The sequence below is a fragment of the Leptosomus discolor genome, chromosome 3 (assembly GCF_034619465.1).
Source record: "Leptosomus discolor isolate bLepDis1 chromosome 3, bLepDis1.hap2, whole genome shotgun sequence".
Taxonomy (NCBI): domain Eukaryota; kingdom Metazoa; phylum Chordata; class Aves; order Leptosomiformes; family Leptosomidae; genus Leptosomus; species Leptosomus discolor.
In genome coordinates, this window is record NC_141393.1 from 28,931,716 (window position 1) to 28,945,495 (window position 13,780).

The following is a 13,780-nucleotide window of genomic DNA, read 5'->3' on the forward strand; positions in this document are numbered from 1 at the left end:
AATGGGGAGTTACGGTCAGTTCACAACAATTCCTGTCTGCCACTCCTTCCTCCCTGTTCCCATGTGGGTCCTTCCACTGGCTGCACTTCTTCAGGCTAAGCCTGCTCTGAGTTGGTGTCTGTGGACTGCCGTTCCCTCAAGAAACAGCCAGTGCTGCAGTTTGAGGTACTCCAAGGCTGCAGTGTGGATATCTCCTCGGACATGGTCTTTTCCATGGGCTGCAGGGGACTCTTTGCTTCAGCACCTGGAGCACCTCTTTCACCTCCTCCTTCTCTGACCTTTGTGTTCACCTGCTTTTTTTTTTTTTTTTTTTTTTTTTCATTCTCTGCCTGTGTGGCATTTTTGCCCTTTCTTAAATATGTTTTCACAAAGGCACCACACACACTTGGCAGATGGGCTCAGCTGTGTCCTTTGGTGGGTCCATTGCAGAGCTGGCTGGAACCTGCTCTGTCTGGCATGGGGCAGTCCCTAGCCTCTTCTCACAGAGAACCCCCTGTAGCCTCTCCCTTACCAAAACCTTGCCATGTACACCCAGTACAGATCCATACAAAGACTCTGGAGTACGAAAGTGTAGTAGTCTTTCCTTCTCCAGCATTTGTGTCTTCTGTCTAGGCTAGCTGTGGATGCTGAGGTAAGTCACATTCCTCACTAATTGGCATCCTGGGTTCCCAGGCTCTGATTCATAATATTCTTAAAGCCTCCATGGTACATTCTCCTGACACATTGCAAAAGGGAAAGGCCATGGTAGAGAGGAAACTGGAAGGAATCCCAGTTTTGGGTGCCATCTACCATCATATGCAAAAAGTCTGTCCCAAGCCAAGTTGCTGCCTTGTACTCTTTGGCTGTCAGACTGAGCAGAGTATCCAGTGTAAGACGGGCACAGGGAAGAAAATGGAAGGTGATAAATGTAAAGGACAAACAGAATCTTCCCAAAGCTTCCTTTGCTTCTTGCTCACCTGCCCTCTTCTTGTCCCCACCAACCAAATCACATTATCCCCATATCCTCACTGTATTCTGTGCCTGTTCCCTTGAGCAGTATTGCTTCTCAGCCCTGGCCAGGTATTTAGAGAGAGATGTTGAGAACTCAGCTGCATGCATGGAAGCACTGGAGGATGCTTGATTTCCTGTGGCAAAGTGTTTTTCTATGCTCATTCCAGGATATGTCATTCAGGCCAGTACCTGTTAGAAAAAAATCTCAATCCAAAGACAGGTCAAGAATTGGCATCAAAGTTTATGTGAATAAACCACCTGTTGGAAGGGAATAATGAGAATTCTAACTTTGGTGAAAAGTAAAGAGCACCTGTTTTTGTAGCGATCATTAAAATCTATTTTCTGTTTTTTATGAAGCATGCTGCAACACTAGGTAATTTTACAGTTTTTCAGAAGGGTTTTACTTTTCCTTTTCAACGGGTGTGGTGGGTTGGCCCCAGCTAGCAGCCAAACTCTCACCAAGCTGCTCACTGATTTGCCAATCCCCAGCAGGAAGGGAGAGAACATAGGCAGAAGCTGTGGGTCCCTGCCCTCTTCCAACAGAAGCCACCCCTGCAGCCCCCTCTACAAAAACCTTCCCACCTACACCCAATACAATGGTTCTGAAACTAATTTGTAAGCTAAAACCTTACAGTCTCTGGTAGTCACTATGCAATTCTGTATAAACAGCTTCACAGTAAGTTCTTGAAATCTAGGATGATTTACTGTTTTGGTATTTGCTGTTTTGATTGAATCTGTTAAACATAGCTAGTATGCATAGTGATTCTCGCTTGGAAATGCAGCTTGCTCAGATACAGCTAGTTCACTGTGGTGCAATGCCTATAAGATGCTTCTGAATAGAAGAGATTTTTCTGACGTTTGTCTGCCTTTCCTTTTGTGAATTACTGCTTTCACTATTCTGAAACTGGTCTCACTGGATTTCAACTCTGGTCACAAGATTTTGTATTGGTGGTAATATACAAACAGTCTATTCCCTTCGTCATCTCTGTTGAAAAGCTGCACTTCATTGCCTTTTTTTTTTTTCCCCCTTGATGAGTGATTTTGTTTTCCTACGTTTTTCAAATACTTTTCATATTTTTTCATATTTTATGGAATAATTAGAATATTGTTAAAAACATCTTATTTTCTAGCATTTTGCAAGCTTGCGTGTTCGTGGACAATATCTTCAACTTTTAATTATTTCCTCTTTGTTTACCTAAAAATTCAGTGAATAGTCTAGTCTTTCTGTATATACATGTTGATAAAAATCTGGGTGTATACCTGTTATACGTCGCTTGTGTCAGATGTTGGGGACTAACTATTCTTTTCAGCAATGGGAATCTGAAAAGTATCATAGCAAATCAGCTGATCACATCCTGTGCAGCAGGTTTTGAGTCTGTCTCAGATGGGTAGCTGCAGGGCTTTTAGTATTAGACTCTAAATTGCAATTTCCTGTTTTGCAAAATCACATTCATCCTTTGCAGCTTCGCTAATACTCTCTTCCAGGGTTTTGCCCTTGCTTTCTAATATCCCTTAACCTAGTGCATTTTATCAAGTTCCTGTGCAAATTTGGAATTAGGCAAATGATGTTGTTTTTAATCTTCTGCAATTTATCAAAGTTTGAACTATTTTTAATCCTGTCATTCACAGTGTTTTCTCTTATTTTTCTTTGACGTATTTATTAAGCCAATTATTTGTATCTCGTTTATATTAAGCATAAATTACTTCTTGAATGAGAAAACAAAGATTTTTGTATTTCTACTTTGCTTTGCTTTGCTTTGTGTTGGCAAAAGCACGCAGAGCATGTTGGCTTTTCTCCTATTCTGAACAGTGGTATACATTTGCAGTCAAGTTTAATCATTAAATGAAAATTTCATAAATATATCATGAGAGAAACTAATGAGCTCTAATTTGTTACCTAAGCAATCTTCTGGCTTCCAAGTAGTGGGAGATTTGAACTCCCAGAATGGATTATTTTCTTATTTTCGGGAGAAGTGAATGGATAGGGAGCTATAGTCCAAGTCCAACTTACTGGTAAGGACAATTGAGCAAGTAGCATTGAATAGAAATGTTAGCAACAATTATATGCCTATTTCTGAAATACAGAAGCATATTTAGAACTGCTGTCCAGCAGCTCACTCCGAATATAGCTAGCACTTCTCTCAGCAGTGTGGCGATACTGCTGTATCTGTGTTAACCTCTGCTGAAGTCTGAGCAGAACGGATCCTAACCAACCATCCAGACCCTTGCATCTCATGATTGTATTGCACTCCTCTCAACAATGCTGCAGATACATTACAAAATTGTGTTGTACAGACTTAGTTGAATGAGTGCTAAACAGGTTATTTGCAAGTATGGACAAGGTGAACTATGAATGTAATGTCCAGAGAGCAATGGACCCTTGGAAAGGTGAACAGTATGGTAAGACTACTCTTCTGAGAAAAACCCTGAGTGTTGGGTAGCTGAACCCTGAGTTTGTAGCATTGCACAGCTGCCTTCGTGCCACCTCTGAAGGCTCTTGGAAGAGAAGTCAGGACAAAGCAGCTGACTCGAAAGGGTTGATCCAGCGTAAACTCAGCATTGCTGCTTGAGTTCAGGAAAACGTCTTTCCAGGACACGCAGCTCTATAACTGTCTGTTCTAAAGTGTCTGTGCATTCTTCCAAAATGTGATATATTGACCATGCTGGGACAGATTTTTGAAGTAGATGGAGGGTTTGATCTGTTTGGGCCAATCCCCGTATTCTTGACCAAAAATTCCTACCTGGTGCTCTTCCCATGAGTAAGAAATTTTGAGTGCACAAGATTAAAACTTTATTCATATTCATTGCTTTATACCCTCCAGCTTTTCTGGGAAGTTTATGTCTCCATTGACTTTTGTTCCCTTTCTTAAATTAAAAAAAAAAAGTTTCTCTTCAACCAGAGAAAAGAAAGAGGTTAACTAATTTGCATAGACCAGCGCTAGAAATCATTCACTCTTCATTTTAGAGCTTGATGATCATCTTTTTTAAAAAAAAAAAAAAAAAAAAAAGAAAAAGAAAATGCTCCCTGTTTTTAAGTAGTGAACAGCTGATTGTTCAAAGACTCTGGAAAGTCTCCAGGCCTTTTTCTCAGGTAATTTTTTCTTAAATTCAGTGGTTTGAATAACTCTGTGTTAAACTACTCTGGGTTGTCCACCCCTTTTGCCCTCTCCAGTGACTTTGGGGTTTTCCTGCAAGCTTGTAAGTATGTTTCCAGCAATCTGGATTTGATCTCAAGTTTTGTAATCAAATTGTTATGCTTTCAGTTTTATTTAATTTTCTTTTGGTTGTCACTTGAGCTTGAACATTAGAATCTCTACCCTGCTTTCTGTGCTTTTACAGTGTATTTTCACAGCATGGAGAGAGGCTGTCTCATGAGGGATAAAAAATAATGGTGTTTTTGTCGTAACTCTGGGAAGACTTGCAGATGTGAGATGTCTGCTATGTTTTAGTGAAAAGACAACGATAAATGAAAGTGTGTCCACTGAGAAACAGAGAAAGTCAGAACAAGAATTAACTACCCTGTGTACTCTGGTTTCTGTCTCTGTGGCTGGCTTATCAGAGCCATTCGTAGTCTTCCTTTATGCTTACATAGATACCAGAAATAAAAAATGTAATTAAAGCTTTGTACTCAATGCTTTTCCTTATGCTTGTACCTTTTCTTTTATATTCAAGACCTTAAATGTAAAAATTGGTAGCTCTGCTTTGATAAGAAGCTGGCCCAGAACAGAGCTTTCTTCCAGTGTATTTTCCACCTTTAGATTTTTGCCATTGAAAAATTTTCTGAAATCCTTAATTTTCTGCGCAGGCTTCGTTGCCCAGGCATTTCAGCTTTCTTACAGCTGCTTTTTTTCTTTTTCTTTTCTTTTCTTTTCTTTTCTTTTCTTTTCTTTTTTTTTTTTAAAGTTTGGGAGATACACCTTTTCCTGAAAGGTTAATAGAACTGGACTGATTAAGAAAACAGTCTGAGCAGCCAAGAAATTAAATCTAAGTATTTTTACAACGTAATTATCCTGTTCAGAGGTGGACAGCCACCATGCAGCACACAGTGCTGGTGACAGCTTCACTGCTACATAAAGTGAAATTAAAACATGCAAACTACTTCTTTAGTCTTTTAATAATGCAGGATTTCTGATGTCACTCATCTTCATTGGAGAAATAGAATAGGATTTGTCATGATTATTGCATGAATTACCTAATCGTTTTCTAAGTGATCTGAGATTCATCAGTGTTACCGTTTGGAATAATTGTTTTCAGTAAAGACACGGTATTTTCTTGAATTAGAATGTATTTTAAATCCTTCCCGTGGGGTTGTTGCATGTTATTTTTTCTTCTGTGTGCTTTGTGCTGTCTTCTGAAATCTGTAGTTTTACTGTGCTAGTAACCATTTTTCTCAGATTTGTCTTTAGCTCAGCTTTGTAGGATTTTCATGTCCTAAATGAATAAAATTCCCTTATAAAATTCACTTTGTACTTGTTGTTTCTTGCACAGCTTAAAGTTGTAAGGCAAGTGCAGTGAAAGAAGACTCCTCAATTACATGTCCTGTGCATGAATAATTTAAGGAAACTTATCCCTGTCCCTTCATTTCTTTTTTTTCGCACGTAGGAGTGTAGGGCAACGTATGCATCCACTCCCAAGGCTGGGGACTAATTGTGCAGATGCATTCACTTTTGCCTTGACCAACACAGTGACTTAATCATTTTAGTAACTGTTGAAGGCAGGCTTCAGTGCAGCGATGTTCTCCTGCCTTTAAAAGATAATAGAGAACAGTGGAGTTAAGCGCAAAAGCAGAGGTGCATTCTTTTCTATTCAGACAAGTGCTGTATGCAGCAGTCACTAGCAAGTAATGGTTAATCTCACTGTTAGTACTATTTCCTGCATTTTGGAAATGCATCTGTTCACCTGCCATGGTTCTCAACAAAGACCTCTCATTTCAGAATTGAATCCTTAGTTTTTGCAGTGATTCATTAATATTAATCATCATTGAGGTAACAAGATACAAATTTGTTCTTCCTGGCTTCATGATACTAACCAATCTGAAGTTAGTTAGGAGACTCCTCTCCCCTTTCCTTCCTTGCGTGCAATTCTGATTGTCTGTCCCAAGCCTTTGATGTTAGCTGCTTACATTTGTTTATGACTATAAAATAATTCCTTTTAATTTTTTCTGATAAGTAGATACATAAGGAACTGTATGCATAAAACCTTCACTGAAGTTCCTGACCACCTTACCACCTGATGTACTCTTATTTGAAATCACAGTCATCATTATCATGCTGTGTTCTCTTTTCTAGTTTCCAAATAAGACAGTAGCCCAAGTTGCCTGCAGTATGCTGAACATGCTGATACATTATGTACATAGACTTGAAGTGTATCAAGCTGATTCGCCTTTAAGAATAATTCAAGTAAGTAATCTTTTTTTAAATCTATTTACCTGAAATTAAAATAACAGAATATGGACAAGTATGTTTCACAAAAAGCTTTATTAGTATAAACATAATCTTACTTAACATTAACATTAGGGATTCACATCACACTTGCTGACTCCAATATTAACATGTAAAATGCCTATATCATGCTTATTTTTTCTCGGATACAACTATGTCATTATTACATGAGAATATTGTCAATAAAGTCCATTTTTTAAAATATTAGATATCTTCAAATATGTTTATTTAAGTTTAGTGAGAAAGCGATTACTTAAAATATGAATCTGAAATTGTATTTTGCATATACATTAAATAGTTTCAGTATTAAAAAAAATAAATTATTTTGAATACACTTTAAATAACAAGGAGGTAGACTATGGCCTCTCTGAGTCTGAACCATAGAGAAAAGACAGAGGTGTCCCAGGTAACTGGAAAGGGAATTGTTTGGAAACTTCTTGAGAGGTATAGCAAGCATTTCTTTGCTCCTCTACAGTCATGTTGTTGATCAAGTAGAGGCTTTCTATTTCTAAAAAATAGTGGAGCTCCGATAGCCCCGTACACAAACCAGCATCAGACTCCTTTCTGCACCCTGCAAGTGTGTTGAATCAAGTTCTCTTCCTGCCTGAATATTTGGAGTAGCTATGTAATTTCATTGTCCTTAATGCACCTACGTCAGTCAAGCAACATATTCCTTTAAGTTCTTCTGCAAAACTCAATTAAAAGGGTTTTATTTTGGGAAAAAAAAAAAAAGTGCCAAGGAATACTGTAATTTGTCTCAAATAATAGTTTCACCATGAATCTAGTATTGTGTCACATTTACCTGCTTAAAAAATTATCTTAAACTTAAATATTTAGATTATATTTAAAAGAAACTATGCTGTATTTTCCCCAGATCCTGATAGCAACTATTACACATCTGCTACCCAGTACAGAAGCTTCCTCTTATGAACAGGACAAGAGGGTAAATATTTTTAATTTCTTTTTAGTGTGTTGACTTAGTTAAAGGTGCATAACATAACTTTGTTACAAAATTTAAGCTACGTTTTAAAGCAGGGATTCAAATTGTTATGTGTAATATAGTGTAGTCATCTCAGAATTACAGCAATGTTGTTTATGCAAATGAATTTCTGAAGTATTTGTGTGAAAGCATGCGCTTAAAATTGATTGAGATCGATGGTTTTCAATAACTATAAACTTGTCTTTTTCCTTATCCTCAGTGAACTTACAAGCAAAGTAATGTAGACTTTTCAAGCTTGTATTGCAGTGAAAATGTATTCTCAACTTTTAGAGAGTACATTGCCAAATATTTATAAGGCTGATTTTTTGCTCTTTCTATTGTAAGTACATTCTTGAGCAAGATAGCCCGTAATCTTCAGATGAATTTGATTGTTGTCATCCTTCAAAACAATGGATATCTTTTCGTATTTTCAGTGGGCCTGAATCCCCTAGCAAAGATGGGCTCTTTCTTCTCCTGATAATCACAGTAGTACTTTCTGCCTCCTGAAAGCTGTGTCTCTTCTGAATTATTTGGCTTAGCTTTAGGACTGTGGGACTCAATGGTCATTTTAACTCGGGTACTTCGGTGTAGTTTGTCTCTGGCAGCTCCATCATTCTGGGCTACCCATCCCCGTGGGAGCTGACATTCATCCATTGCTCGTTTTGGGCTCTAGAGCGCCGTTTTGCTCTCTTCTCTGCTTGCGAGAAGTCAAGGGCTGCTGTAGACTACGGTGGTATGCCAACCTAGCCACCTTTGTGGTTGAGGATGTTTCCCATAGTTGAAGAAGTTTCCCCATGAACTAATGCTGATCATTTTACATCAAATATCATATAAAAAATTGGCTTACCTAGTTTGACAAACAGTCCTAATGGGTTTCTTAAAAATTGGTTTAATATAAAAATACTCAGAGCCCTTCATCATTAGGTTTATTATATGGTGCCTCTGAGAGACAAACTTGTAATGTATTATGTGAAATGATTATGCTGTTTATATGTCGTTTATTAGTAAATTAGTTAAGTGGATTTTCTTTGAAAGACTTTTATTTAGCTTGGGAAATATTTTAGAGAATCTTGCAGCTATTTATCTGAATTGTTTCCTCTTCCACAGCTAAGTTTTAAAAATTAAAAATAATTATTTGAAGCCAGTAAGTTATTAATAATTTGCTGTGTATGTGTGTTCTTAATCTAATTCTGTTCTACAGTCTTTAAAAACATCCCCTAGAGGGAGTTGGTTCTTTTGCTGACTGAGAGCCTACAAAACAGAAAGCAGTTGGATTTCTTTCAGATGATACCTGGTGCTGCATAGCATTATTGACATGTTGTGAAGGAAATACTGTGTTATTTGTAAAGCACTAAATACAGCTGAAATAATTCAGTTTTGTGTAATCCCTGATTCACTTTACAGTGAGATTTATGTGCAGAATGGTGCGTAAACCTTAATGTGTTACCTGTGTAATCTGTCATTTTGAAAACAGCACCCTACAAATCAATTTTGAAAAATCATGGGTGTCCTCTTAAGCATCGTATTTGCTCACAGACTTACCGCGATGACAAACTGTTGTATGGATGGTCTTTGTTAGATATCTGAGTAGCCAAAGTTTTTACTAATGCTGTAGGTTTTGAACGTACAGTGGCTTTTTTAAACAAGTGTGACCTACCATTACTGCAGAAAGTTGACTTTACTGAATTAAGAAAAGAAAGTAAAATAGAGAAGTAAAATACAGTGATAAATGTGAAGTAGCAGGTGCTGGTTTAATTGATTTGTAATTGAAACTGTTTGTTCCAGTTGGTGGTTTCTTTACTTCTGTGCTTATTGGATTGGATAATGGCCTTGCCATTAAAAACCTTGCTGCAGCCTCTTCACACTACAGGAGCAGAAAACGATAAGACTGAAAGATCCGTTCTTAATTGTATATATAAGGTACATGTTTCTTTACTTGCTGAATGAGAATTTATATGCATGGAGGTAGTGTCAGTTTTCATGGATAGGAAGAGAGAACTTTTCTGTAAGCTGACCTCCATTCTGCTGTTGAAACATGGAGTGCTGTCTTAGTTCTTCTATGTTTTACTGTAACTACTTGATCTTTGCTATATTTGGAATTGTTAATTTTGTCTTCAATTTTGCGATGTTTAACCAAGTTACTCTGCATGTCAAACCGATAGCAGACATTTGTAATGTAGAAGACCAGCTGTATATTTAAGACATGTGGGGAAGTAGATTTTTTTTTTTTTTATACCAAGCAATTTTATTTAGCAATAAGCAAAGTAAAAAGCACAAAGTTATAATTGCTGTCTACAGGGACACAGAACAAAGATAGTTGTTGGGTTTGTTTTTTGTTGGGTTTTTTTTTTTTTTTGCAAGGGAAGGGGATTAAAACCTCCAGCAGCTTAGACTTAGCATATGTAATTAAAGAAGACAGGAGATCTAAAAATAAAGGTAGCTTGGTGATTTGTTTTAAGTTGTTTTTTTTTTCTTGTTTCTTTATTGTTAAATTTCACTTCAGTGTAGACACTTTTTTAACAATTTTCTTTGCAGACCAGGGTTTGCTTTTGTAAACATTAAGCATCTAAAATTTTCCAACACTTTGTCCTGCCTACTTGGTTCTAACAAATCAATTAAAAATGTAAATAAAAATAAACTTCATTTCTTATAAAACTATCAAATGGAAATTTTAGTAGTTAATGTCATGAAATTCTGGTTTTGTTCTAGGTTCTGCATGGATGTGTCTACGGATCCCAGTGTTTTAGCAACCCTAAGTATTTTCCTCTAAGCCTCTCTGATTTGGCATGTGTAGATTATGATCCTTTTATGCATTTAGAAAGCTTGAAGGAACCAGAACCACTACATTCTCCAGACTCAGAGAGGTCTTCTAAACTTCAGCCAGTCACTGAAGGTTTGTCAAATTGCCTAAATACATTTTCTTTCAAAGATTTTATCTTGGTTTCCAGTATTGAAATGTTGGCCTAAAGCATAAGTTTTAAATTATACCTAGACACTAGGTAAGAACCATTAGTATGGAATGAGCTAACGTAATTTTGAGCAATTACTGTTCGATTAACTGAAATAAGTATCTTCTGAACAACATGAATATTGATTTGATATGGATTCTTCTGTGCTTTATGTATCAGCAAAAAGTGTTAAGTACTGCAACATGGATAAATGTTGCTTTTTATTTTACTTCCAATAAATTCCTTTATTTTTTTCTTAATTTTGCTCCTTTTCTAAGAATATTTTGGATTTTCTTCCTATCTGAGCTTTCAATATTGCAAGTGTGAATTTTTTTACTCTATCATAATTTGTTGTTGATCTGTTTACACTGTTTAAAACCACAGAGTTATCTAAAGAGAGAAATTCTCTCTCATCTGCTTAGAACCTTAAGAGAGACAGGAATTAACATTTTCTTCAGAACTCAAAAATAAAGAATCAAGAAACTAAGCTACAGAGGAGTAGCATATATTATACAGTGTATCTAGTAAATATCAAATGGCTGCATTGGGAAGAAAATTGAAAAAGATGAGACTAATACTGATACCAGAAACTCTGTGTAGTGCTATTCTCCCTCCATATTAAGTTGTTCCATTTAGGCTTCCTTAAAGGTATTAAGAACCAGATAAATGCAGCAGCTCTTTGTAGCAGCTGTGTGCTAACAGCAGGTGATTTTGTGGTCTGTAGTGGCTACGTGCTGTTTTTTATGTAGAGAAAATGGCTAATCATTGTGCCCTTGTCTAAGGCATGCTTCATCATCCTCAAGTACTTTTTTGGCCAAAGAATTCTAAACATAGAGCTGTTCCCTAATAAGCTCAGTATTGGATTGAACAAGTCTGATTTGAGAACTATTGGCAGGAGGAGCTGTAATTATTAAATTTACTGAAGAATGAAGCAAGGTACTATAGTTGGCTTTTTGTCAAATGGCTGTGGTCTTATTAGTAAAAAGTAATCATCTGCTGGGTCAGAATGAAAGAGGCTTCGAAGGATTCATTCTGTCCTAATTACAGTCTCACCTATACATATTATGTAAAGCTAATATTTAAAGCATTTGCCAAAATTAACTTCCACTGCATGTTCTATTACAGTGTAGTGAATTGTAGTAGCTTTTTATGCCTGGCATCTTTTGTATTCTGTAATAATCTGTAATTATGGGTTAGCAGCAAATGCCGTGTGGCTTGTTTAATATGACAATCTGAAAAGACAACCCTGAATAGATTTCTCTTTAAATGAATGTAGTTGCACAAAGCCTTAGCATCGATATCTTCATTTTGCATTTCCGTACGTGATCTGTTCTTTTATGACTTCGTGTTAAATTTCTAAATAAAAGTAGTTTCAGATGTTCCTTTTGTCTCTCCAGATGAATTAAGGAAGCCCCATATGTTTTTAAAGTTTCAGGGCTCTGGAATTGTAAGTCAGATGATGAAATTTAATTGGCAAACTACAGCATTATAATGCAACCCTGGTCTTGCAACCTTGGCACTTCTAGTCCACATTGCCAGTCAGTGAATAAAATTGGCAGTACTTAACCAACTGCATAGCATCTGTTCTCCCTGGCATTGTTGGAGGAGTGAGAGGAGTAAAGTTAGTGGATAACAACCAGTCTGGGAATTGATCAAGATGGGTCAATTAGTGCAAGCTAGCAGCAGAGTTGTATGCCAAGTGGTCAACTTCTTTTTTTAGTAAAGGGAAAGTGCTATCATGGGTTTGTGGTTTGGTGGTTTTTTTTTTTTTTTTTGAAGGAATGGAAAAGGGAAGGATGGAACTTGTAGAGAAATCAGAGAAGTTCTACAAAGACAGGGTGGGGGTTGCTAAACTTTCCTTAGGTTGCAGGCGAAGCTGAAAGTACTGAAAGACCAGAATTCTTAAGATAGGGTGCTTTTGATCGGTTTAATAGATGTGATTGACATACCCTGTTATGCCTCCCCATGTTCATGGTCAGATCCATACCCAAATGTTATGGACGCAGCCACAGTATATGTGGTATGAGACCAGAAAGATATGGGACTTCCAATGATATAGCTACATAGTGGGGACAGGATCTATTGAGAGGCTGGAGCAAGCCCTGCAGTAAACAGCAGGGTAAATCCTCAGGAAACGGGCGATGTAGGGAGAGGACAATTCCCCTCTGTTTCAGTAACTTTTCCAAGAGCTATCTCTCACAAGGAATCTATCATACCTAGGATTATCTGTGAAGTTGTCTTTGTCCTCCTCTGTAGATTTCGGGTAAAGTGGTAGATTGCAGTATAAGATATACAAAAAATAATTTTGAAATTAAGTGTTAAGTATATTAAAGTGTTATATTTAAACCAGAGTGAACTTCTAGCACCTGACAATAAAGACATCAGTAGGAAGCTTTTCTTGCATCATCAGAACTTGCAGAGAGCAAGCCTGTGGTACTTGCATTCATCTAAGGAATCACAGGGTTTTGTCTACCTGAAGGCTGGTGAACTGTTCTACTAGCTAGTATCGACAACAGCTTCCTCTAGCTACAGTACAGGCATAGAAGTGCTGCCTGTGCTAATTAACCACACCTAACTAGCCTGGATTCAGTGTCACACTGATAGAGGTATTATTTCTCCAAGGATAGCATAGCATTTTAGCCATTCACCATACAGTTTAGATGTGCCAAAGCTAACTTGGACTGCATTGTTCCATGATCTGCTTACCTACTTCTGATCTTTTACTTGTCATTACAGGACCATAAATATATATGAGGGAAAATTAAAATGGAACCTCTCCGTAAAAGCTTTTTTTGTTGTTTACAAATTATGCAAACATTTAGGAAAAAGTAAAATTGATGTTTTTCGTGACCCTTGTATTGACAGGGAGTCTGGTTACATGAAAATATGTAACATTAAACAAAGAGTGCTATACATCTTCTAACATTAATAGATAGTGAAATAGGACTATTGGATAGAGTGTAGTTGTAAGAAATAATCTTTTACAGTATCTTTGCAATTATAGGCAAAAATATTGTGAAACCTTAAGTTCTTCATACATCATAAGTCTGTTAGAGATAGTTGTGATTGGAGGGTAAGAGTTACATTGCATAGATACAGTGATCCGTCAGTTACTGATTTCACCAATTTTTTTTTCCCCCACTTGTCATATTTCTCCAAACATGTTTTAAACTCCTTTACATAGATAGATCATTTTTCCTAATACATTTGAATTTCTGAAGAAAAAGCTTCCCCATCTATGTTTAGTCTTAGCTTTTATTTTAAAAATAAAATATAAAGTACTTTTAAGGCTTTGCTGTTTGCCTTTTACTGAAAGTAGTACACTTTTTAAAAAACGCTTTATATACGGTGCATCCAGATTAGCCCAGTTTGTGTCTTATGAGGGATATTTTAGAGGTGGGTTCTCTGTAACCGCTTCTCTC

At 36.9% G+C, this 13,780-nt stretch overlaps 1 protein-coding gene across 7 annotated transcripts in view; it reads left to right on the top strand.

Moving 5' to 3' along the window:
* Positions 1–13,780, top strand: part of RALGAPA1 (Ral GTPase activating protein catalytic subunit alpha 1) — a 133,266-nt gene that overhangs the window by 68,571 nt on the left and 50,915 nt on the right. For all 7 annotated transcript variants that reach the window (XM_086463241.1, XM_086463240.1, XM_086463238.1 and 4 more), the window contains 4 exons: positions 6,279–6,389; positions 7,306–7,374; positions 9,196–9,330; positions 10,120–10,303. In XM_086463241.1, the coding sequence (XP_086319367.1) occupies positions 6,279–6,389; positions 7,306–7,374; positions 9,196–9,330; positions 10,120–10,303 (499 nt within the window). The remainder of the gene's footprint in view (positions 1–6,278; positions 6,390–7,305; positions 7,375–9,195; positions 9,331–10,119; positions 10,304–13,780) is intronic.